A 26,568-nucleotide genomic window follows, 5' to 3' on the forward strand; every position below is an offset into this window, starting at 1 on the left:
TCATTGTATAAAGGATTTTAAAATTTGTCAGAAGGTGTTTTAAAGCTAATTAAATAAACTCTTAACTACAATTTCTTTCAATTTAATTTTTCTCTATTTCAATATAATATTATTCCTATAACTTTTGAAGATTTCAAATTCAATATTTTTTGAATACAATATAGCGAACGTAACTATTATGAAACATCAGCTATAGAAATGCATTCTTCATTTAAAAGTTTTAAAAATTTAAACCAATTTCTATTAGTTGCTGATATAAACGAATTTTAATACATTTTTTATGAAGACGTATGATTAATATTAATTGCTAGGTAATGTTACATTTCTCATTATAACTTTCTTGGTTTTTAAGATTTTGAATTATATTAAATTGATTTTAAAAGCTAATTAAATAGGCATTCAACTCGAAGTTCTTTCAATTACTTTTTCATATTATTCCTATAATTGTTGAGGAATTTAAATTGAAAATTTTGTTCAAACTGGGAAATTCTGGCCATATTTAGCTGAAAAAACTATGCGTTCTTCATTTAAAAGTCTTAAAAATTTAAACAAATTTCTATTAGTTGCTGATATAAACGAATTTTAATACATTTTTTATGAAGACGTATGATTAATATTAATTGTTAGGTAATGTTACATTTCTCATTATAACTTTCTTGGTTTTTAAGATTTTGAAACATATTAAATTGATTTTAAATGCTAATTAAACAGGCTTTCAACTCGAAGTTCTTTCAATTAATTTTTCCTATTATTTCTATAAGTGTTGAGGAATTGAAATTGAAAATTGTTTGACAATAATGACTCGGAAGTAACAAACTTGGAAATCTTGGTCATATTTAGCTAAAAATTTATATTTTATTTAAATACTTTAGTAATTTGTAAAAAAGATTTCTTTAGTTTCTGTTAAAATCGAGTTTTAATAATTTTTTTATATATTGAGACGTATGATTAATATTAATTATTAAGTTCCTGGACATTTTTCTTTATAACTTTCATTGTATCAATGATTTATAAAATTTTAAAATGGGTTTTGAAAGCTAATTAAACTGGCTTTGAACTACAATTTCATATTATACATTTTTTGTATAAATCCTATAATTTTTAAGGCATATAAATTCAAAATTAGTGAATTTTAATGAAGTGGAATCAACAAATTTTGATCTTCTAGCTTTATTTAATTAAAAACTTGCTTACTTTATTCATATATTTTAGAAATTTTAACAAATTTTCATTAGCTTCTGATAGAATCACACTTTAATCAATTTTTGTATGGTGACGTATGATTAATATTAATTATTAGGTAGTTGCATATTTCTTTTCATAACTTTTGTTGTTGAAAAGATTTTGGATATGTTTAAATGATACAAGAAAGCTTATTAAACAGGCTTTTGTTTAAAAGAATTAAAGTTTAGTTTTCAATATTGTAAGATCGAAATTTGAACCTATTTCAAAAATAGAATTTTGTCTGAGTTTGGAAAAAGTGAGTTCTACTTTAGCAGGCATTGTTAAGCTTAGTGTTAACTTGGCAAATTTCAATTTAAAGTTGTTAAATTTTTATTTAATTTTTTGAAATCTTAAATTGTTTTAATGCCTAAATCTTTTATATTAATAATTCTAATTTATTTTAAACATAAATTGTTGCAGCGTGTTAATAATATATTTTTTTGTTGTATTACACTTAACATTTAATTATAATTTGCTTATTTTTTTCATTTAAAAGACTTAAAAAATTTCATTTAGGTGACGTATGATTAATATTAATTATTAGGTAGTTCTACATTTCTCTTCATAACTTTTGTTAATGAAAATATTTTTAAACTTTTTAAATGGTAATTGAAAGCTTAATAATCAGGCTTTCATATTAATAAAAAAAATGTTAATTTTATTTCAAGACTTTAAAATATATATAAATTATTTTTATGTTCAAAACTTTTATATTAAAAATTCTAATTCATTTTAAACATAAATTGTTTCAGTGTGTTAAACATTTATTTTTTGTTGAATTAAACCTAAAATGTTACTATAATTTGCTTATTTTTTTCATTTAAAAGACTTTTAAAAAATTTCATTTCGTATGATTAATATTAATTATTAGGTATTTCTACATTTCTCTTCATAACTTTTGTTAATGAAAATATTTTTAAACTTTTTAAATGGCAATTGAAAGCTTAATAAGTTGGCTTTCATTTTAATAAACAAAGTAATCATTTCATTTATTTTTTAAATCAAAATTTTAACAAAATTCTTACTAACAACTTTTAACTTTTTATATTACCTGTTTGTTTTGTAGTTTAAATGTTAAACATTAATGTTGTTTTTTATCAAAAAAGTTTTGTTAACATAACAAAGTTAAAAGTTAGCACCATAAATTTCAATTTAAATCGTTAAAGGTTTTTGTTTGTTTGCAAAATTTCAAGGAAAAACATTATGATCTTTGACTTGTTTTTCTGTATTTTTTTTTTTTTTTTTGGTTATAAATATTCATTTTATATACATTTGGTTTCTTAAAAACAGATTTGTTTCATTTCTTTGCCTTTCATCATTGCATACTCCTGCTTCTTACTTAAAATTTACTTGAAGCAGACAGTTTTAAGCGCCGGAAATCTGTCTGACTCATATACAAACAATTTATTCTTTTAACATTTGTATGCGAGTGGAAAGAAAAACATGTCTATGTTTTCTACGCTTTTCTTTAATTTGAAATAAAATGAATAGAACTGAATTGAATTCACAGAAAACATCTACTTTTTAAAAGCATTATGTATAAGATTTTTCTTCTATTTTTTCTTTATAAGTTGCTACTTATGTTTCAATGCTACTACAGCATTTATACATCCAACTATCTGATTTCATTATAAGGCGAAGAAGGATTATATTTTTCTTGATAATAAAATGGGAAAAAAAGAAAAAAATGTTAAAAAGTAAGAAGGACTTGTACAGGATGTAAGTAAAGAAATATATATTGAAATGCATTTGTTTGAATGTCAAGAGAAATGAGAACAATTTATTAAAATTTGCTGGCAAGATTCTTGAAAATTCAACTAAAGAAATTTGTGTATTTTCCTAAAACTTTATTATCCTTTTTTTTATAGCTGTTTGTTGTCAATTTCCGTTTTCCTGTTAACGCACTTCCTGTTACGTTTGCTTTACATTTACTCTAGTTTATTTTCATCTCGAAGTCTAGCTCTTCCTTAAACTTTCACTTTTTATATTTATACATTTTTTATCTTGTTTTTTTCTTATCAAACCTTGCTGGCCAATTAAGTTTAAATTGAAATTAAATTGAAGTTTTTAGACGGTTTATTTTCTTAAAGTTTAAAACTCAATTAGTTTTTTGTTAATGAAACCATGAAAGGGTTTAACCATAAAGAATGTTATTTGCTTTTAAAAAAGAATAAAATCTTCAAAATTTTAGAATACATAATGTCTTTCCTTCCGTCTGTCCTTAAATTTACTTTCCTTTTTTTAGTTTATTATCTCTGCTTTCTTTTCAAAATCTTTCTTGGCGTCATCATCATTGTCATCATTAAATTTTTACAGCTGGCTAAATATTCCTTTAGTAACATCTTGTTTTCTTTCCTTTATTGTTTCCTTAAGTATCTGTTTGTCGAACTGTGTCTGTATTTGACTATTACGACCTTTTCTTTCCAATTTAAATTGGATTTTTTTTTTGGAGGAAAACTAAGGCAACGTATTTGAATATTTGGCTGGACAATAGAGTAGAACTTCTTACTCAAGTACATGTATGTCTATTCGCAACTCTGTGACAATAAGGCTGCTTAAATCAAGTATATTTAATTGGTTACATATTAGATATATAACAATCCTTATTCGTGGAATAAGGAATTTCTAAATTCTGTTTAATTTTATGTTTAATGTGGAAGTTTTTATTATTTTTATTATAATTTGTAATAATATTTTTGTTATTTTCTATAATATACCAAGTTTTAGTTATTTTGTTAACATGACGTATGATTAATATTAATTGTTGGGTAGTTACACATTTGCCTTTATAACTTTGTTGGTTTTTAAGATTTTAAAATATTTTAAATGGCAGATAAAAGCTAATTAAACAGGCTTTTAACTACAATTTAATTTAATTAAATTAATTTTTTATAATTCCTTTATTTTTCAATGTATAAAAGTTCTTTCAACTCAAAGTTCTTTCAATTACTTTTTCATATTATTCCTATAATTGTAGATGAATTTAAATTGAAAATTTTTTTAAACTTGAAAATTCTTGGCATATTTAGCTGATAATATGCGTTCTTCATTTAAAAGGCCTAAAAATTTCAACAAATTTCTATTAATTTCTGATATAAACAAATTTTAATTAATTTTTGTATGGAGACGTATGATTAATATTAATTGTTAGGTAATTTTACATTTCTCATTATAACTTTCTTGGTTTTTAAGATGTTGAATCTTATTGAATTGATTTTAAAAGCTAATTAAACAGGCTTTAAACTCAAAGTTCTTTCAAATACTTTTTCATATTATTGCTAGAGTTGTGGATAAATTCATATTCAAAATTTTTTGAAACTTGGAAATTCAGGCCATATTTAGCTAAAAATTTGCCTTCTTCATTTAAAAGGCTTAAAAATTTTAACAAATTTCTATTAGTTTCTGATATAAACAAATTTTAATAAATTTTTTATGGAGACGTATGATTAATATTAATTGTTAGGTAATTTTACATTTCTCATTATAACTTTCTTTGTTTTAAAGATTTTGAAACAAATTAAATTTATTTTAAAAGCTAATTAAACAGACTTTCAACTAGAATTCATTTCAAATTTGAAACTTGGAAATTCTGGCCATATTTAGCTGAAAAATATATGCATTCTTCATTTAAAGGTCTTAAAAATTTCAACAAATTTCTATTATTTGCTGATATAAACAAATTTTAATAAATTTTTGTAAGGAGACGTATGATTACTATTAATTGTTAGGTAATTGCACATTTCTCATTATAACTTTCTTGGTTTTTTGACATTTATCATTATAACTTGTTTAAGGACTTCAAGTCAAAGTAATAAATATGGAATTTCTGACACTATTCAGCTTAAATCTGAAATAATTTATATAAATACTTAAGAAAATTATACATAATTTCATTATTTTCTGATATAATCGATTTTTAATTATTTTTTCTATGGAGACGTATGATTGATATTAATTATTATGTTCCTCGACATTTTTCTCAATAACTTTCATTGTATCAAAGTTGTAACAAGATTTCAAATGGTGTTTGAAAGCTAATTAAACTGGCTTTCAACTACAATTTGATATAATCCCCTTTTACATAAATCCTAAAAATTTTGAGGCATGTAATTCAAAATTATTAGATTGTGATGAAGTGGAGTCAATAAATTTGTAACATCTGCTTCTATTTAATTAAACATTTTTGAGGCATATAAATTCAAAGTTATTAGATTGTGGTGAAGTGGAGTCAATAAATTTGTAACTTCTGCTTCTATTTAATTAAAAACATGATTACTTTATTCAAATACTTTAGAAATTTTAACAAAGGTTCATTAGCTTCTGATATAATCACAATTTAGAAAAAAAAAATTGTGGTGACGTATGATTAATATTAGTTATTAGATAGTTGCACATTTCGCATTATAACTTTCTTGGTTTTTAAGATTTTAAAAGCTAATTATACAGGCTTTCAACTCGAAGTTCTTTCAATTAATTTTGCATTTTATTTCTACAATTGTGGATAAATTCATATTCAACATTTTTTGAAACTTGGAAATTCAGGCCATATTTAGCTAAAAATTTGCCTTCTTCATTAAAAAGGCTTAAAAATTTCAACAAATTTCTATTTGTTTCTGATATAAACAAATTTTAATAAATTTTTCATGGAGACGTATGGTTAATATTAAATGTTAGGTAATTTTACATTTCGCATTATAAATTTCTTGGTTTTTAAGATTTTGAAACATATTAAATTGATTTTAAAAGCTAATTAAACAGACTTTCAACTAGAATTAATATCAATTTCAACTTTTGCATATTACATTTCGCATGCTAGAATTATGGATGAATTTAAATTCAAAATTTTTTTAAACTTAAAAATTCTGGCCATATTCAGCTAAAAATATGCGTTTTTCATTTAAAGGTCATACAAATTTAAAAAAAAAATTATATTAGTTGCTGATATAAACAAATTTTAATAAATTTTTGTAAGGAGACGTATGATTAATATTAATTGTTAGGTAATTGCACATTTCTCATAATAACTTTCTTGGTTTTTGGACATTTATCATTATAACTTGTTTAAGGACTTCAATTCAAAGTAACAAATATGGAATTTCTGACACTATTCAGCTTAAATCTGCAATAATTTATATAAATACTTAAGAAAATTATAAAAAATTTCATTATTTTCTGATATAATCGATTTTTAATTATTTTTTCTATGGAGACGTATGATTGATATTAATTATTATGTTCCTCGACATTTGTCTCAATAACTTTCATTGTATCAAAGATGTACCAAGATTTCAAATGGTGTTTGAAAGCTAATTAAAACTTAATTTTTTTTTAGTTGTTTTTTTCATTTTTTCGGAAAAAAAATTTTTCGATTGTTATTTAAAATTTTTTTTTTCAAATTTAAAATATTTTTTTTTAAATTTAAAAAAATTTTTTTTTTGTTTTTTTTTAAATTTTTTTTTTGAAAAAAAAATTCGGGTTAAAAATTTTTTTCCCGATTTTGACCCATTGTAGGTCCAACTTACTATGGTCTTATATACGTCGTTGCAAATGTATTTGAAATATCTATCATTAGATATCCATATTGTCTATATTAATGTCTTAGTAATCCAGATATAGGTCAAAAATCGAGGTTGTCTTGGTTTTTTCCTCATATCTCAGCCATTTGTGGACAGATTTTGCTGATTTTAAATAGCAAAATTCTCGAAAGCATGTCTGACAGAATTATTGAAGATTTGGATCCCGAAGATATCTGGGGTCTTCAGAAAACTGATTTCAACAGACAGACAGGCAGACAGACAGACAGACAGACAGACAGACAGACAGACAGACAGACAGACAGACAGACAGACAGACAGACAGACAGACAGACAGACAGACAGACAGACAGACAGACAGACAGACAGACAGACAGACAGACAGACAGACAGACAGACAGACAGACAGACAGACGGACAGACAGACGGACATGACTTAATCGACTCCGCTATCTATAAGGATCCAGAATATATATGTATACTTTACAGGATCGGAAATGAAAAATGTAGAAATTACAAACGGAATGACAAACTTATATATACCATTCTCACGAAGGTGAAGGGTATAAAAAGATGGTTTGGTTGATGTCAGCCGCGGTGTTGCCACCACCAAACTTTATCATAAACACCATGTTAGTAAAGACAATGTACATTTGTTGTTAAGGTTTGTGACTTTGCTAAGTACAGCAACAATGCCCATATTGATTTTTAATTGGATAAATAAACGTCAGAGGGCGCTGCTCACGATGTTAGAGCTAACCGTAAGAGGGCGCCTTAACAGTTAAAAGGAAAATTAATTTTGTAACGTGTTTTTAGATGAAGGTGAAGGTAGTTAGTTGTAAATCTATTCACGTGTTAAAAACATTTATTGCTTAATAGTTTATTGCTCTTATATTTAAAACAATTAAACAATACGATTAATTTCATTCAATAAACAAGTGTTATTACTGATTAAAGGAAATTGTTAAAGAAGAAATCTAATCAAACACTTGAACATTAGCAGATAATATATAAAACGGCTGTTTTTAGCTATTTTTAAATAATGAAATAAAATTTTGCAAAATTTCTTTAGAGATTAAAAGTTAATAAATAAAAAAAAATAGTAGCAACAATTTAATCTATTAGAGGGCTTAACTTTATTTAATTTTACAATCACTTTATTTATTTTCTTACTTAGTAAAAATATTTCATAAAATCGGCATCCTGTGGTGGCACACAGGGCACCTTTTCAGCTGGTTCACCTTCTCCACTGCCACCACCACCAATCATACCCAAAAGATCGCCAAGACTCATATCACTCAACATATCATTGACAATCGGCACCACCATGCTATTAGTCAATTCAGCCACCTTGTTGGTATTATCATTCACCGTAATCATGAACCATTCCTCAATAATACGATTCAATTTCCTGTTGATAATGGGAATTTTGGATAAACCACCAATTTCCGATTTCACTTCACCCAACGACACATACACACTCAACTCCTTCAAACTCAAATTGCCGCTAATCAAACCCAAATTGTATTTAATCACACCCCAAACAGTGAAATCTTTCAAAGCAAATTTAGCGGGGCCAGATCTTTTCAAACCCATATTACCTCTAGCCGAAGACATTTGATAGTCGGTATTGAAGTAGACATGATTCCAGTTGAATTTGAAATTGACACGGCTGAAAATGGGACTGACTTTGAACTCAACAATATCGAAATCGTTCAAACCATCCAAACGGAAATTATTGATTTCACCAAAAGCCTGAATGGCTGGAATGTCAATTTCGATTTCCTGGTGGGCAATTTTTAAGGGAGCCAATGGAGGTATACCCAATCCAGGGAAACCACAGGGCATTTGTTCCTTGGCAGCTTCAATGGCATCAACCACTTGGCTGGAAATGGAGCGTTGTTTGGCTACAGGGTTAAGCAAAATAAAAGTTAAAAGGAATTTTGTTTTGTTTCTTTATTATTTCCACCTACCTTCAGCTATTTCTTGATATTCAGCTGCCAAAGCCAAGGGCATTAAAGCCAACAAAACCAACAAGTATTTCATGTTTACTGTGTTTCTGTGTCCAAAGTTTACTTAACGAATTTAGCAAATAGACTAAACTATTGGACTGATTGTTTGTACAGTTTTATGCAAAATACCAAATATTGAATTTTAATCTAAAACAAAAAACTCAAGAAAATCCCAGATAATCTGCTAACAATAAAGGCGCAACTAAATGCTAGATAATTCTAATCGGGTAATAATTATAAGTGTTATAAATAATGTTATCAATTAGCGATAGATAATATGGGGTAAAAGAAAAAAATTGGATTAATTTTCGATATAGAAATATTTCAAACGAATAATTGGTATAATTATTCTTTTGAGAATGAAGACACCTTTAAAATACTTTCGATCCTAAGAAGTTCGTTATTTATCTGATATATTGCCCAAGTTTATATGGAAATCAGACACAATTTTAAGATCATTTTTATTTCTATTTTTATCTGCCATTTAGTCTTGGTGATTTACTCCATAATCTTCAAATTTATTATTTAAAAAGGCTGACTGTTTTTCAAAGGAAAAATTGCTAAAATCTTCCTGTATCGATCATAGAAAAATCGATCTTCATGTGATAGATTATTTAAGTTTATATTCAAATTTTAAGATTTAATTTATTTGTCATATAGTAGTGAGACAAATCGATCAATGATTGGATGTTATGAGATCAATACGACTTGGTTTCCAACGCAAAATTAGTAAAATCATTCTCTTGCAATGGAATCTGTTTCAAAATGGCTGTTGCGATCTCAAAAAAATGTGATCAATTGGAAGAATACATATTGAAATCAAACACTATTTTAACCGTCATATAATCGTGATTATCAGACCTGTCACACATTTCGTTCGGAATGGTTTCAATTCCGTAGTTTTTATTCCGATCGATTTCGTTTTAGGTTCTTCAGATTCCGTGTAATTTGTTAATTCAAAAAATATTTAATAATTCTGTATTTCCGATTTTAATTTGACAGCGTTTTTTATATTAAACAAAAATGAAATTTTTGGTACAGAAATTGATTAAAATTTTAAGAAAATCAAATAATTATAAACAAATATCAATTCCACTTTGAAAACTGAAAGTGGTTTCATTCCAATTTTCGTTTTACTTTTTGTGAAGAAGCAAAATGTGACAGGCCTGTATATAATCGAACGGGACAGTCTATAATTGAGTGAAATATGAGTGGATCAACACGATTGTTTTTCAAACGAAAAATGATAATGTCTACTGAATATGATCGCGAAGGCTTTTGATGGAAGCTGAAAGTAAGGAAAAATAAATCTTAATACATTTTCCTTAAATTAAAAATAGTTTTGGTGAAACAATAGTGTGAAATTTGTTTAACAAAATATTTTAATGAAAAGTTGTTTGAGAAAATTTTTAGTCAATTTCTTTTGATAAATTTTGAAGAAAAGTTTTCGGTGAAATTTAAATATTGCTGAACATTTTTAATGAAATTTTTTAGTCACCACTTTTTGGTGTATTTTTTTTCTATGATTTTCGATGAAATTTTTTATTGACGAAGTTATTTGGTGAAATTTTTTCAAAATTTTTTTAGTGATATTTTTTTCTTTGATTTTCGACTAATTTTTTTATGACGATTATTGTTGAAATTTCGTTGTAGTATTTGGTGAAATTTTTACGATGAATTTTTTTTATGAAAATACGGTGAAGTTTTTTGTGAAAATTTTCATGAATTTTTAATCTATCTATATATATAAAAATGAAATGGTCCATGTATGTAATTGCGTCACATGAGAACGGCTGCAGCGATTTGGCTGATTTTTATACCCTGCACCACCATAGTGGGGAGGGTATTATGCGTTTGTGCAGATGTTTGTAACACCCAAAAATATTAGTCTAACACCCACCTTAAAGTATACCGATCGACTTAGAATCACTTTCTGAGTCGATTAAACGATGACCGTCCGTCCGTCCGTCCGTCTGGTCGGCTGGCTGGCTGGCTGGCTGTCCATGTAAACCTTGTGCGCAGAGTACAGGTCGCAATTTTGAAGATATTTCGACCAAATTTGGTACATATTATTTTTTCGGCCCAAGGACCAAGCCTATTGAAACTGGCTGAAATCGGTCCATTATTTCACCTAGCCCCCATACAAATGTCCTTCCGAAATTGGACTTTATCGGTCATAAATGTTTAATTTATAAATGTATCTCCCCAAATTGCGCTCCAAATAAGTTTTATATATACAGAATTCATGTCACCAAATTTTGTTACGATCGGTCCATAATTAGTCATAGCTCCCATATAGACCCGCTTCCGAAAATCACTTTAACGTGCATAAATCGCTTACAAATGTTGGTATACACACAAAATTCAACATAGTTAACTTTAATGTAGACATAAATCACACGACCTAATTTCATGGTGATCGGTCGGATAATTGGTCATAGCCCCCATATAAGGCCCACTTCCGAAAATCACTCAAAAATATAAATTATTGATATTTTAAAAGAAAAATATTTTTACTCATTTACTTGGTGTAGGGTATTACATGGTCGGGCTTGACCGACCATACTTCCTTACTTGTTTTTATACACGTTTATAAATTCTCAGAAATACAGACTCAATTTATAATGTACACGAATTTACTTGAAAAACACAACACACTTTAAGGTACTTAGTTGATATTTATTCGAAAAGCGTCTCTGATAAACTGACTAACGACTGCAACCTCTGCCACTATTTATAACACTGCCATCTGCACTCTAGATTGCTATTTAACTGTCAAAGTTCGAATATTCTAGATCATACGCCATCTGTGGTGTACTTTCTACAATGTTCTTTAACTGAATATTCGAATTCAAACAGCGTTGCCAACTTACGATCAATGGTCAACTGAAAGCTTTTATTTAATAATGCCCACAGATATGTTACAGTTTTCTATTACAGCAATGTTATTTGAAAGCATTATGCTGCTTTTAAATCAGCCCTTAAAATCGTTATATTTGAATTCAAGTACAATTTCGTAACAATATATATATTTTGGTGAACTTTTTTTTAATGAAAATTTTAATTTTTGAAATTTTTTACTGACAATTCAGTGACATTTTTACTATAAATTTTTTATGAAAATTTTCGATTAATTTTTTTATTAAAAATTTTCTGAAATATTTTTTGTCGAATATATTTTTTAATGAACTTTTTTTAGTGATATTTTCAATGAATTATTTTTAGTGGTCATTTTTGTGGATGAATTTATTTTTGTAAATTTTTTTTATTGAAAATTTTCAATGAAATTTTTTTTTAATAATTTTTTTATTGAAAATTTCATGAATTTTTAATGAAAATTTTCGATGAATTTTTATTTTGTCGAAAATTTTTTTTTATTAAATTTCATGAATTTAGGAATATTTCTGTAAAAATTTTGAGTGAATTTTCTTTATTGACAATTTTTGATAAACATTTTTAATGAAAATGAATTTAGTGAAATATATTGTTGAAGATTTAACATTTTCTAATGAAATTTTCGATGATATTTTTTTACAATAATAAAAATTTTCAATGAAATATTCCTAAATTTTTGTGAAAATTTCGAGTGAATTTTCTTCATTGACAATTTTTGTGAAAATTATTGGTAAACATTTTTAATGAAAATGAATTTATTGAAAATTAAATTTTTTTTTTTTTTTAAATTTTTGGATTAATTTTTTTAGTGAAAATTTCCGATAAATATTTTTTTGGGGGAAATTTTTAATTATTTTGATTTTTTTATAAATTTTTTTATGTGAAAATTTTCGTTAAAATCTTTTGGGAAATTTTCTGTAATTCTGTAATTTTTTTTGTTTTTTGTTTTAAAAACTCTTCACATCTTGACAACATCTTCAGAAGTCATTAAAAGTTATATTCAGTTACACCTTTCAAACAGTCATCAGAGCTAACAGAACCCATAGCCGATCCCTAAAAACATCCATCCGAGTCGCAGGCAATCGACTAGAAGCCATGTACACCTTGATATACAGCATCTAGTCTGAGCCGACCCATAAATTTTCCGCTCTACAAGCAACTTGCAGCTCTTCATGTGGTGGAAACCAGTTTGCGACAGTATGTCCGCCACATTTAGCATGACCCAGCACCCAGAATAGATCCAGGTTGGAATGTCTCATCATATCAGCCGTTATTTATAAAAAATCATTATTTTGTGTAGACTCCAAAAAGAGATTAAATCGCACGATTGCATTTAAAATATATCCAGATATTCCCACCTTATATCCTTTAGTAGCTCAGCGAGTGATGTAGGACACAGTGTTTGATGTTAGATAAAAAATCTAGGCTTATATCTATTAGATAAGTTCAATATTAAACTATTATATATCAAACTTTCCTCAGCTTTTCTCAGTCTTTAAATCTTAAAAATAATTACAAAACTGTCTGTAATTTTCGTTTTTTTATTATAACGGTTTTAAAGTTCAGCTAATAACCAGTTCAGACAACAACCAGTTTAGTCACTAACCAATTGTCATATTACACCAACTGTCATTGAATCGAAGGACCATTAAATAATTTTTTCTGAAACATAGCCAATGATCTAAACAAAACAGTCATTACAATTTAGGCTACCCAATACATTTAGCGAAAAACAATCAAGAACAGCAAACTCTAAACTAAATCTCTTAAATAAACCAACAAGAAAGTAAATAAATATATGAAAGAGAATATTATAAGAATTACTCTCTTTTATTAAAAAAAACTTAAAATTACACTTTCCAGAGATTAAGCAAAATATTAAATGAGAAACATAAAGAGTAAAATCAGCTGGACAGAATTAGAACCACAAACTACTGCAGACTTTTAGAGAAAATATGCCTGTATTGTGGGTACTACAATTTTAAGGCCTGATTTTTTCAGTAACGACAAAATTAGAATTTTTTAGGAAAACAAACACTGAGCCTTAACTTTTGAGAACTTATTAGATAAAACAAAATATAACTTCATTTTAAGTCTTTAAAACAATATAACTCTAGACAGACAAATTAAGTCTCAATAGTTTCGAGTTTTTTTTTTCATAAAACACTATATTTATAAGTTGCTTCCGAAGAAGCGAAAAATGAGATTTGAAAATTTCTCAAACTATTTCTTAAGAAAAAAAAATGTCTAATATAGTTTATAAAAAGTCTTCGTTCATTTATTTTTTTCCAAAAAACACATACAAAATCAATCAATATCTCTCTAATTACTGATTCGATGGCACACACTCAACCTTCTCACCCTCACCACCACCAATGCTGCCCAACAAATCGCTCAATTTGAATTCATCCAAAACGCCATTTACCATGGGCAAAGCCATACCTTCAATGGTGTGCGAAATCAAATCTTCATTCTCATTGACAGCCAATTCGACGGCTTCTTCCAAGACATTGTTCAACTTGTGATTGACAGCACCCTCACCCAAAATACCCTCAATATCAGACTCAACATCACCAATGCGAGCGCGTACATCCAAGCTCTTCAACTTCAATTTGCCGGACAAAACACCCAAAGAGTATTTCATGGTACCCCAGATATGCATATCCTTAATGGCGAATTTAGCGGGACCAGCACCGATCATGTTAATGGTGAAACCAGCTTTCTTCAAGTGCAATTTCAAGTCGTACAAAGTATCAACATTGACATTGTTGAAGATGAAACGGAAGGTAACCTTGCTGGTAATGGCATTAACTCTCATTTCAGCAATTTCGAAGTCGTTTAAACCATTCAAACGGAAATTGTCCAAGGTACCGACCAATTTGATAGCGCTGGTGTCGATGTTAACGTCCTTGTGTGAGAAGGTCAGGGGAGCCAATGGGGGAATGCCCATGTTGGGGAAACCGCAGGGCATCTGATCGCGCATACCTTCGATGGCATCGACCACAGAGCTGGAGATGGAACGGGAGGCTGGAAATAAGGAAACATATTAACAAATTAAAGATTTTCGTTTTTTGGTGAAACAAAATTTTCTATAGAAAATGTTAGTGATCGCAGGCGACAAAAAAATTTCCTATAGAAAATGTTAGTGATCGCAGGCGATAACAAAATTTTCTATAGAAAATGTTAGTGATCGCAGGCGATAACAAAATTTTCTATAGAAAATGTTAGTGATCGCAGGCGATAACAAAATTTTCTATAGAAAATGTTAGTGATCGCAGGCGATAACAAAATTTTCTATAGAAAATGTTAGTGATCGCAGGCGATAACAAAATTTTCTATAGAAAATATAAGTGATCGCAGGCGATAACAAAATTTTCTATAGAAAATGTTAGTGATCGCAGGCGATAACAAAATTTTCTATAGAAAATATAAGTGATCGCAGGCGATAACAAAATTTTCTATAGAAAATATAAGTGATCGCAGGCGATAACAAAATTTTCTATAGAAAATATAAGTGATCGCAGGCGATACAAAAATTTTCTATAGAAAATATTAGTGATCGCAGGCGATACAAAAATTTTCTATAGAAAATAATTGTGATCGCAGGCGATACAAAAATTTTCTATAGAAAATAATAGTGATCGCAGACGATACAAAAATTTTCTATAGAAAATATTAGTGATCGCAGGCGATACAAAAATTTTCTATAGAAAATATTGGTGATCGCAGGCGATACAAAAATTTTCTATAGAAAATATTAGTGATCGCAGGCGATACAAAAATTTTCTATAGAAAATATTAGTGATTGCAGGCGATACAAAAATTTTCTATAGAAAATATTAGTGATCGCAGGCGATACAAAAATTTTCTATAGAAAATATTAGTGATCGCAGGCGATACAAAAATTTTCTATAGAAAATATTAGTGATCGCAGGCGATACAAAAATTTTCTATAGAAAATATTAGTGATCGCAGGCGATACAAAAATTTTCTATAGAAAATATTAGTGATCGCAGGCGATACAAAAATTTTCTATAGAAAATATTAGTGATCGCAGGCGATACAAAAATTTTCTATAGAAAATATTAGTGATCGCAGGCGATACAAAAATTTTCTATAGAAAATATTAGTGATCGCAGGCGATACAAAAATTTTCTATAGAAAATATTAGTGATCGCAGGCGATACAAAAATTTTCTATAGAAAATATTAGTGATCGCAGGCGATACAAAAATTTTCTATAGAAAATATTAGTGATCGCAGGCGATACAAAAATTTTCTATAGAAAATATTAGTGATCGCAGGCGATACAAACATTTTCTGTAGAAAATATTAGTGATCGCAGGCGATACAAAAATTTTCTATAGAAAATATTAGTGATCGCAGGCGATACAAAAATTTTCTATAGAAAATATTAGTGATCGCAGGCGATACAAAAATGTTCTATAGAAAATATTAGTGATCGCAGGCGATACAAAAATGTTCTATAGAAAATATTAGTGATCGCAGGCGATACAAAAATGTTCTATAGAAAATATTAGTGATCGCAGGCGATACAAAAATGTTCTATAGAAAATATTAGTGATCGCAGGCGATACAAAAATGTTCTATAGAAAATATTAGTGATCGCAGGCGATACAAAAATTTTCTATAGAAAATATTAGTGATCGCAGGCGATACAAAAATTTTCTATAGAAAACATAAGTGATCACAGGCGATAACAAAATTTTCTATAGAAAATATAAGTGATCGCAGGCGATAACAACATTTTCTATAGAAAATATAAGTGATCGCAGGCGATAACAAAATTTTCTATAGAAAATATAAGTGATCGCAGGCGATAAAAAAATTTTCTATAGAAAATATAAGTGATCGCAGGCCATAACAACATTTCCTATAGAAATTTCAAAGAATAAAAAATTCAAAATTTTAAACAAACTCACCAAAAGGATCAACATTTTGAGTGCCGGCAGCAAAGGCTACTACGGCCAATAAACAAATAATGGTCTTCATGTTGTTGTTGTTGTATATGTGAACTGTTCTTTAATGTTACAGTTAGAATACTACTTGAGAAAAACGATATTGCAGAGCTTTTATAACAGACCCCTAAAGTTCTAATAAAATTTAACCAACAATAAACGATAAGCTACCGTGATCAAAAAAACGCAAACAAAATCGTAGCTATTCAGCTGCTTATTAAACTGTCTTATCTATTCATAGGTTGAGGTGTTATTTTTGTTTTGCCATTTAAATTAAAAGCGATTATAGATATAGATTTTAATTGCCAGGAGTATAAATTTAAAAGTTCTAAATCATAAATCAATTTTAAAACACTTGAAAAATCAAATAAATTGATTATTACTGGTATATTTTTATATTCGTTCAATCAAAGGGGGGTCTTAATCTGAAGAGCGCCAGAAACATCGTTACGATTTATAACTGGCCTCTTGAAACTATTTAAACTTGTTGGTTTTACTGGGCAAAGTAAATTGCCCATAATATTCTGTATTATTTGAGTATCTCTTTCGATTTTGATTTATTTGGTGATAAATTGTTTGTAAATTTAAACGTTTTTACTAATTGTTGTTATCATTTTATAAATAAATGTATTAAATTTCCGTTACACCTGCAGATTTCTTTAGTTTTTGTTTATGAATTATACAAAATTTTCTAACAGGTGTTCAAATAAATGGCCCATGTCTTTGTTATCTATTCGAGGTTTGTTGGGAAAATTTGTTATTAAATTTTTTGGACTAATTAATAGATTTTCTTTGTGTTACTAGCTTCGAATCTTATTTTAACGAAAAAACGTGTATCGAATTATTTATACAATATATGAATGAATGAAAGATATTTCAATATCTTAAAACGATAATTAAAACTATTAAAACCCTAGCAAAAAGATATGCATTTTTTGCATATCATTTTAACATTATTAAAAAAAAATTAATTTGCAAAATCCCCATTTGTCGCGTGATATATTCAACAACCAACATTGATTATATATTGGCTGTTTGACCTAAAAATTAGTGATTTTTTAAATTTTTAGCTTTTATTTTGAAACATTTGTACAACATAAATTTATTCAAAGTGTAGGCCATTGTTAGCTATGACCTTTTCCCATCTTTCCGGCATCATATGGATTCCGCAACAAAAGAACTGATCATCCTTTGAGGTCAAGAATGAATCAAGCCAATATCGAATACGCTGGTCCAAAGTGAAGCATATCCCAGAGAAAGCGTTCTGCATCGATCGAAAGAAATAGCAGTAGGACGGGGCACGATCTGGACTATAAGGCGGAAGAGGCAAAACTTCCCAACCACTTATTTCTAAATAATTTTTAACAGGTTTTGCAACATGTGGCCGATCGGGTTTCATGTCTGTCCGCGTTTTTCAACCAATGCTCGCTTATTACGAATCAGTTGCGATCTCTACAGGCTCTCTGTGAAGTGCTGGTCAGATTTCTGCAGCTCATAATAGAATGGACCCTTTTTGCTCCCACCAAATACAGAGAATTACCTTAACGATGTAGATATTTAGTTTTGGTGTTGATTCGGCTGGTTGGCCGAACGATCTCTAACACCTCGGGTTATCGTAATGGATCCATTTGACATCGCAAGTAATGATTCGGTGCAAAAATGATTGTCTTTTATAGCTCTGAAGCATCATTTCGGACATTCAAAATCGTCTTTCAAGGTCTCTCGACTTCAATAATTATGGTATCCAACATCCCTGCTTTAGCATGAATCCTGCTGCTCGCAAACATTTTGAAATTGTTGCTTTAGTAGCACCCAATGATTTTGCAAGTTCTTGTTGAGTTCGACAACAATCTTCATGGAGTAATGCCTTCAATTCGTGGTCTTCAAACTTTTTTTGGGCTGTCCTGGGCGATTTTTGTCTTCCGTGTTAAAATCCCCACAAACCATCTCACGATCGTTGAAACCAATGAAACATATTCATCAAAAGCTTTGGTGAGTAATCGGTTTGCTTCAGCGGCTCGTTTTTATACCCTTCACCTTTGTGAGAAGGGTATATATAAGTTTGTCATTCCGTTTGTAATTTCCACAATATATTTTTCCGAGCCTATAAAGTATATATATTCTGGATCCTTATAGATAGCGGAGTCGATTAAGCCATGTCCGTCTGTCTTTCTGTCTGTTGAAATCCACTTTCCGAAACTCCCAAATAACTTAAATAAACGATGTATACATCAATATCTCCGGAATTCTTCCATCTCGGTTGTTATTTAAAATCGAGAAAATCGGTCCATAAATGGCAGAGATATAAGGAAAAAAACAGGACAACCTCGATTTTTTATCTATTTTTGACCTATATCTTTATTACTAAGTCATTAATATAGACAATATGGATATCTAATGATAGATATTTCAAAGACCTTTGCAACGACATACATATATAAGACCATAGTAAGTTGGACCTACAATTGGTCTAAATCGGTAAAAATATTTTTTAACCCGAATTTTTTTTTAACAAAATTTTTTTTTCGCTAAATAAAAAAAAGATTTAAAAAACAAAAAAAACTTTTTTAAAATTTATAAAATTCGAAATTTTTTTTTTTTAAAAATTGAAAAATACAAGTTTGGAAAAAAAAAATACTTAAAAATATTTAAAATTTTTATTTTGAAATATAATTCGGTGAATGGTATAAGATTCGGCACAGCCGAATATCTCTTACTTGTTTCAAATTAGAGAAGTAAAGCAAAACTTCCCGCATATGACGCATATTACAAAATTCTAAATTTTCGAAGCAAAATAAACTTTGTTGTTTACACTATAATGTTCAATAGGTAAGTGAGAATAAATGACAGATATGTCATATTCAAAATGACATATAAATTATTAAAAACAAAAACCTCGTTCAAAAGATACGCCATCTTTTGTAAATCCCGCATTTTTAAGTCATATACCCAATAAAGTAACCATAAAACATGGAATTTTAAATTTCTTATTTAAATTATCTATAGTTCCGTAGTTTTTGTTCCACTTTTTCTTATTTTCATATATTTAGCTTCATTTGAAACTTATGTGCTTTTTGTAGTGCAGAAAAAAATCAATTGGTTTCTTTATACATCCCAGGTAATCTAATGGGAAGTCAATTGTCTCTTAAGTGTCTCCAGGTAACCTAGAATGTAGTCAATTTAAACGTTTATTTTGTACTGCACTTTAAAAAGTAGTTATTTTACCCACAAGAAGTTATATATGGAAGAGTTGTCGGAGGAAGCATTGTGTAAGAGCAATCGATTATTGGACTGTTGTTGGATATACAGTGGTGGCCACCAATTTAAGACAAATACTTGAATTTTTTTCATCAACTGAATTTTAAGTGCGATAGAGCCAAAATAAAAGGACCTCTAAGGGTATGAAATTTATTATTAATGTTTCGAGTTTCTGAAAAATGTTTGGAAAAATCGGTAAAACATATACGGACAAAGATATGTGGAAATACGTTGACCCACCTCAGCGAACATCCGCTGTTAATAACATGATATGACCGATACTAATGGAACTAAAAATACGAAATTTGGTCCGAATATTTTATAATAATAAAAATATAATGATATAAATGTGAGAAAATGTGTTTATTTAAAAAAAAAAATTTTTGGTCAAGTTGTTGAAAAATCTGATGTGTTCGTGGTGAATATGTATGAATTGACACAGTTGAATAAAACACACTTGTGTGTTAAAACAGTCCTCATGCATACATATTTGTGGAAATATTTGAAAAAATAATTGTCAATCACGTGGAATTTAGCAAACAATTTTTGTCTTAAATTCCTGGCCACCACTGTAGATCATGATTCAACAATAGTTCAAAATGATAGATGTAAATCGGTCAAATAATGAAGATATTCCAGGATGCTTGCTTCTATGGTCTGAAGCAAGCATCAAGATGCTGGAATAAAAGATTCTCAGAAAATTTAATTTTAATGATGCAGATACGTTTGCTTTTATTGGCGAAATTAACAGCAACAGAATAAGTTTGGCTATATACATTGTTAATGGTATAATCGTACGATCTCATGGCCATCTAGAAAGCATCAGACAATAGCTATTTTAACTACAGATGCTGAGTATGTGGCAGCATGTGAAAGATACTTATTTGGATACGGAGGTTACTAAGTGATTGGATCGGGGACAATTAACAAACACTTATTTTACATTGTTCAACCAAATTGCAAGAACTTTTGATATTAAATATTTTAAAATGCAGCTTTGTATTACCAATTTCCAAAAATTTTTAAACAATTTGATTTTTGTTTTTACAGTGCTAAACGGAATCTTGCTGCTGGAGCATTTGAACTGAAGAGTATTTTTCCGTTGATATTTTCATTAACTTTTCGCTATAAATTAAATTCTTGTATCCCCCCAAAAGAGTTTTAATTTTAACATCACAATTTGATAACTGCTATCAAACTCATAGATTTAAATATGCAATCAATGTACTTAAATTGTACTTGAAACGAAAAGAATTTCAATTAAATTTTTGATTATTAAGTATAGAACCGGAAAAAATAAATTTAAATTAAAGGAACTTTGGTATTTGATATTTTGCAAAAGATTTTGATAAAAATTGTCTAGATTTCTCATTTTGATTTTAATAAAATGCAAATTTAGAAGCATTTAATTCACTTAACAAATTACTTGCTATATTCCTCAACAGCTATTATTTGCTGTAACATAGTTCTGTAAGAGTAAATAAAAAAAGCACAAAAGAGCAACAACTATTTACTCAAACTTCTATAGAAAATGTCTGTCTGTGAACGCCGGCGTTAACAAAATTTTCTTTAGAAAATGTCTGTCTGTAAACGCAGGCGTTAACAAAATTTTCTATAGAAAATGTCTGTCTGTGAACACCGGCGTTAACAAAATTTTCTATAGAAAATGTCTGTGAACGCCGGCGTTAACAAAATTTTCTATAGAAAATGTCTGTGAACGCCGGCGTTAACAAAATTTTCTATAGAAAATGTCTGTGAACGCCGGCGTTAACAAAATTTTCTATAGAAAATGTCTGTGAACGCCGGCGTTAACAAAATTTTCTATAGAAAATGTCTGTGAACGCCGGCGTTAACAAAATTTTCTATAGAAAATGTCTGTGAACGCCGGCGTTAACAAAATGTTCTATAGAAAATGTCTGTGAACGCCGGCGTTAACAAAATTTTCTATAGAAAATGTCTGTGAACGCCGGCGTTAACAAAATTTTCTATAGAAAATGTCTGTGAACGCCGGCGTTAACAAAATTTTCTATAGAAAATGTCTGTGAACGCCGGCGTTAACAAAATTTTCTATAGAAAATGTCTGTGAACGCCGGCGTTAACAAAATTTTCTATAGAAAATGTCTGTGAACGCCGGCGTTAACAAAATTTTCTATAGAAAATGTCTGTGAACGCCGGCGTTAACAAAATTTTCTATAGAAAATGTCTGTGAACGCCGGCGTTAACAAAATTTTCTATAGAAAATTTATGTGAAAGACGGCGTTACTAAAATTTTCTATAGAAAATGTCTGTGAACGACGGCGTTACTAAAATTTTCTATAGAAAATGTCTGTGAACGACGGCGTTAACAAAATTTTCTATAGAAAATGTCTGTGAACGACGGCGTTAACAAAATTTTCTATAGAAAATGTCTGTGAACGACGGCGTTAACAAAATTTTCTATAGAAAATGTCTGTGAACGACGGCGTTAACAAAATTTTCTATAGAAAATGTCTGTGAACGCCGGCGTTAACAAAATTTTCTATAGAAAATATCTGTGAACGCCGGCGTTAACAAAATTTTCTATAGAAAATGTGTGTCTTTCCTTAATTTTTCAAATCCCTGACTCGTTCGTCATTTTACTGCAATTAAACAAGTGTTTTGCACTTGTTTATTTGAATTTTTTTTTTGTTTAATTTCTTTCAAGATTATCTGACCCGTCCCAGTAATAAAATATTTTGAAGTGCGTAATCCAACCATTCCTTGTTTACTTTAGAAACATATTTTTAATTATTTTTATTATTTGTTTTGTTTAATTGAACGATTAGATTATAAGTTAAAGTCTTCAATTATCTGTTTAATCGGTTGTACGATTGTGAAGATTCTAAAAATAATTTTGAAAAACATCGTAAATCAAGTGTAAAATTGGACGATTAGTGTCCGAAATAATCATCGTAATAATCAAGAGTTTTGGACAAGTATAAAAGCAGGTGTAAATGTCTTATAAAATAAGATTTATTATTCTTTTTGAGTTGAGTGAAGACAAAGGAAACTTTGTTTAAACAAAATAATAATAATGAAATTATTAGTGGTTTTTGTGGCTTTATTGGCCTGTGTGGCGGCCTATGAAGTGGAATTGTTGACCGAAAAGCAGTGGGAGGAATTTATGGAGGATGAAAGTGAGTACGAAAGAGAGTTTTAAGGAAAAATATTTGACAAAATTTGTTTCCAACTCAAGTATTCTTTTGAAACTTTAAACAAAATAGTTTACTTTAATTGAAATACCATAACTTTTAGCCGTTACCCCTGAAACCAGAGGTTTGATTTTGAACTCTCAGGCCAAAAAAGCCGTTAAAAATGCCTTAAAACAAATGCCCTGCGGTTGGCCCGAATATGGTATTCCCCCATTGGCTCCCTATACCAATCCCGATTTGGAAGTTCATTTAGCCAAATCGGTAGTAGAGTAAGTATTTTAAAAAATTCTCCTAACTCTAAACAAATTTCATTGAAATTGTGCCGTTTTCCCTTTTAGTGCTCTGATCCAAATGATACGTTTCCGTTTCGATGGTTTGGAAAGCATGGAAATCAAGAAATTGAAAGTCTCCTACACTTTCAACAAGAAAGTTAAATTCCATTTCAATTTCCCCATTTTAAAGGCCACCGCTTCTATGATGAACACCGACACCTTCCTGGACACCATGAAACAATTGGGCTTGACAGTGCGTTATGAGGGCAGTGGTCCTTTGGAATTCTCTTTGCAAAATCTATCCATTGAAGGTCAATTCAAATATAAAATGCCCTTCATTTTCGGTTCCGTTAAGATCTACAAATTCCAGGCTGTCGTTACTTTGGGCTCGGTGACTTCCAATATTGGTGGTGTTTTGGGCAATGGCAAGCTGAATGCTTTGGTTAATGATCAAATTGAGGATTTAGTACCGGCTTTCATTAATGGCCATCAGGCTGAGATTAGTGCCATGATTGAGGAGAACTTTGTGCCGCGTGTTAATGCCAAGCTGAAGGGTAAGAAGATTTGGAGTATGTTGGGCATGTTGGCTAATTCGAATAGTAAATGTGATGCTCCTCCGGCTCCTTGGTTGGCTGAGAACTGAAATGTTTTGTTAATGAAATTATGAAATAAAGGAATTTGATAATGTTTTAATATAAACAATTGTTTTTTTCTTAGCTTAAGAAATAATCAAGAGAGAAATACTAATTTTTTAAACCATTTATAATTTTAAAAAGCTTTTCTAAAACCTGCCAAGAAAACTGCTAAAAGCTGTGCATTATACTTAGTATAAAAGCTTTAAATCAGCAAGATAATATTAATTTTGAAAAAAAAAATACTTAAAAAAGCTTGTCTTCAAAAAAAACCTTAATTTTTGTAAATTTTATTATATAATTAAAGTTTTTGAACCTTTACAGTGTAAATAAACTTTTCCAAAAGCTTTAATGAGACATAAAAATCTTAAAGCTTTATATGTTACTATAAAAGCTTTAAATTATCAACACTTGGCAATTTTCGCAAACAAACCTTTACATAACAAATTTAAAAAAGCTTTTTTTTGTAATTAAGCTTGAAATCATTACAAAAGCTTTAATGAAGTTTATACAAGTTTTTGTTAGTCATAAAACATTAAGATTATTTAGGCAAAAACTTAACATACAAATTAAAAAAGCTTTTTCCAGAAAATTTGTTTATAAAAGAAATTTTCTTAATAAAGCTTAAGCGTTTAAAGGAGCTTAATATCAGCGATATAATACAGAGTGTATTAAAATGAATTACTGAAATTTAAAGAAGCTTTTCTTAGCTTATTTTGCAAATAAAAACTTTTTTAATTTCCAAAATTTTAGTTGAAATCATTTAAGGCAAAAGCTTAACCTGAAAATAAAGAAGCTGTTTTGTAAATATCAACTTTTTGTAGAAAGCTTTATCCCCATTTATCCCCAAAGCCTTAATTATTGCTAGATTAAGCGATTTTTTTTACAAAGCTTTTCTAAAGTTTAAAGTAGCTTTTGTTTAAAAATAAAGTTTTAGAACAACTTTCAAAGGATTTTTGAAAATTTTGTGGAAACCATTAAAACTACAGCATTCACAAAACTAAAGAAAATATTTAAGCTTTTGTGCAAAAAGCTTTATAAAAAAAGCTCTTCTAACAACAACTACGAAGATATTTTAAAGATAAATAATATAAATTAAAAGAAACTGAACAATTTAACAAGTAAGAGAGCTATATTCGGCTGTGCCGAATCTTATATACCCTTCACCAAATTATACTTTAAAATAAATTTGTTTAAATATTTTTAGGTTTGTTTACCTAAAAATATTTAAACAAATATTTTAGGTTTTTTTTTTATTGTTTTTCCAAATTTTTTTTTTAATTTTTTTAATTTTTTTTTTTTTTTGAAAAAAAATTTATGACAAAAAAATTTTTTGATGAAAAAAAATTCGGGCTAAAAAATATTTTTCCCGATTTTGACCCATTGTAGGTCCAACTTACTATAGCCTTATCTACATCGTTGCAATGGACTTTGAAATATCTATCATTAGATATCCATATTGTCTATATTAATGACTTAGTAATCCAGATATAGATCAAAAATAGGTTAAAAATCGAGGTTGACCCTGTTTTTTGCTCATATCTCCGTTATTTATGGACCGATTTTGTTGATTTTAAATAGCAAACTTCTCGAAAGCATGTCTGACAGAATTATTGAAGATTTAGATCCCGAAGATATCTGGGGTCTTCAGAAAATTGATTTCAACAGACAGACGGACATGGCTTAATCGACTCCGCTATCTATAAGGATCCAGAATATATATACTTTATAGGGTCGGAAATGAAAGATGTAGAAATTACAAACGGAATGACAAACTTATATATACCCTTCTCACGAAGGTGAAGGGTATAAAAACAATTCCCTTTAAATCTTGGCTTTCATCTTGATGATGTATGAAAACTCTAGAACAACTTCAAGAAGCTTTTTTGAAAATTATTTTTAAATCATAGAATTTAACTTTTATACCTTTTATACGAAAGCTTTACACCTAATAAAATAAGCTTTAGCAAGAACAAAATGCTAACTCAATATAAAAAAGCTCTATAAATAAAAAAAATCATTCTAAAAGCTCTAGGGATTTGTTTACAACCTTAAACTTCCCAGAATAATGCAAAACGTGGAAAAAGCTTTCCAAACATTTAAAAAAAGCTTTGTTCCAATAAAGCTTTATATCAAGTAAAAAGCTTTTTCGAAAATTATATTAAAATCATAGAAAAAATCTAAAGCTTTTAAGCATTCATTAGCAAAAAGCTTTATAAGCTCTGAAGAAACATAACAATTTAAAAACATTCCCCTTACAATAAAGGCATTCATCTTGACTTTCGTTTTAAAGATTTAAGAAAAGTCTAGAAAATCTTCAAAAAGCTTTTTCGAAAATTATTTTTAAATCATAAAATTTAACATTTAATAAATGAAGCTTTTCCAATAACAAAATGTTTAAATAAGATAAAAATTCAAAATTTTCATATAAAAATTAGGTTGTTGAAAGACTTCCAATAATTTAAAAATGCTTTATAACAAGTTAAAAAAGCTTTTTCGAAAAATATATTGAAATCATCAAAAATTTGTCATTCACCAATTTATAAAAGAAATCTAAAGCTTTAAAGCATTCAATAGCAAAAAGCTTTATACA

General features: G+C 28.7%; 4 protein-coding genes across 4 annotated transcripts in view; 2 read left to right on the forward strand and 2 right to left on the reverse strand.

Annotated features, from left to right (window-relative positions):
* Positions 1 to 26,568, forward strand: part of CenG1A (Centaurin-gamma-1A) — a 357,592-nt gene that overhangs the window by 159,422 nt on the left and 171,602 nt on the right. The gene's annotated exons all lie outside the window — the stretch shown is intronic.
* Positions 7,881 to 8,880, reverse strand: LOC135951217 (uncharacterized). The gene is made up of 2 exons (XM_065500824.1): positions 8,732 to 8,880; positions 7,881 to 8,665 (listed from the first exon to the last, which is right to left on the reverse strand). Exons 1-2 carry the CDS (start codon positions 8,802 to 8,804, stop codon positions 7,932 to 7,934), a joined length of 807 nt encoding a protein of 268 aa, XP_065356896.1. The 5' UTR covers positions 8,805 to 8,880; the 3' UTR covers positions 7,881 to 7,931.
* LOC135950954 (uncharacterized) lies at positions 13,917 to 16,747 on the reverse strand. The gene is made up of 2 exons (XM_065500490.1): positions 16,608 to 16,747; positions 13,917 to 14,692 (listed from the first exon to the last, which is right to left on the reverse strand). Exons 1-2 carry the CDS (start codon positions 16,675 to 16,677, stop codon positions 13,992 to 13,994), a joined length of 771 nt encoding a protein of 256 aa, XP_065356562.1. The 5' UTR covers positions 16,678 to 16,747; the 3' UTR covers positions 13,917 to 13,991.
* Positions 22,913 to 24,016, forward strand: LOC135951105 (uncharacterized). The gene is made up of 3 exons (XM_065500687.1): positions 22,913 to 23,056; positions 23,175 to 23,340; positions 23,410 to 24,016. The coding sequence occupies exons 1-3, from the start codon at positions 22,954 to 22,956 to the stop codon at positions 23,984 to 23,986; spliced, it is 846 nt and encodes a 281-aa protein (XP_065356759.1). The 5' UTR covers positions 22,913 to 22,953; the 3' UTR covers positions 23,987 to 24,016.

The sequence above is a fragment of the Calliphora vicina genome, chromosome 2 (assembly GCF_958450345.1).
Source record: "Calliphora vicina chromosome 2, idCalVici1.1, whole genome shotgun sequence".
Lineage (NCBI taxonomy): Eukaryota > Metazoa > Arthropoda > Insecta > Diptera > Calliphoridae > Calliphora > Calliphora vicina.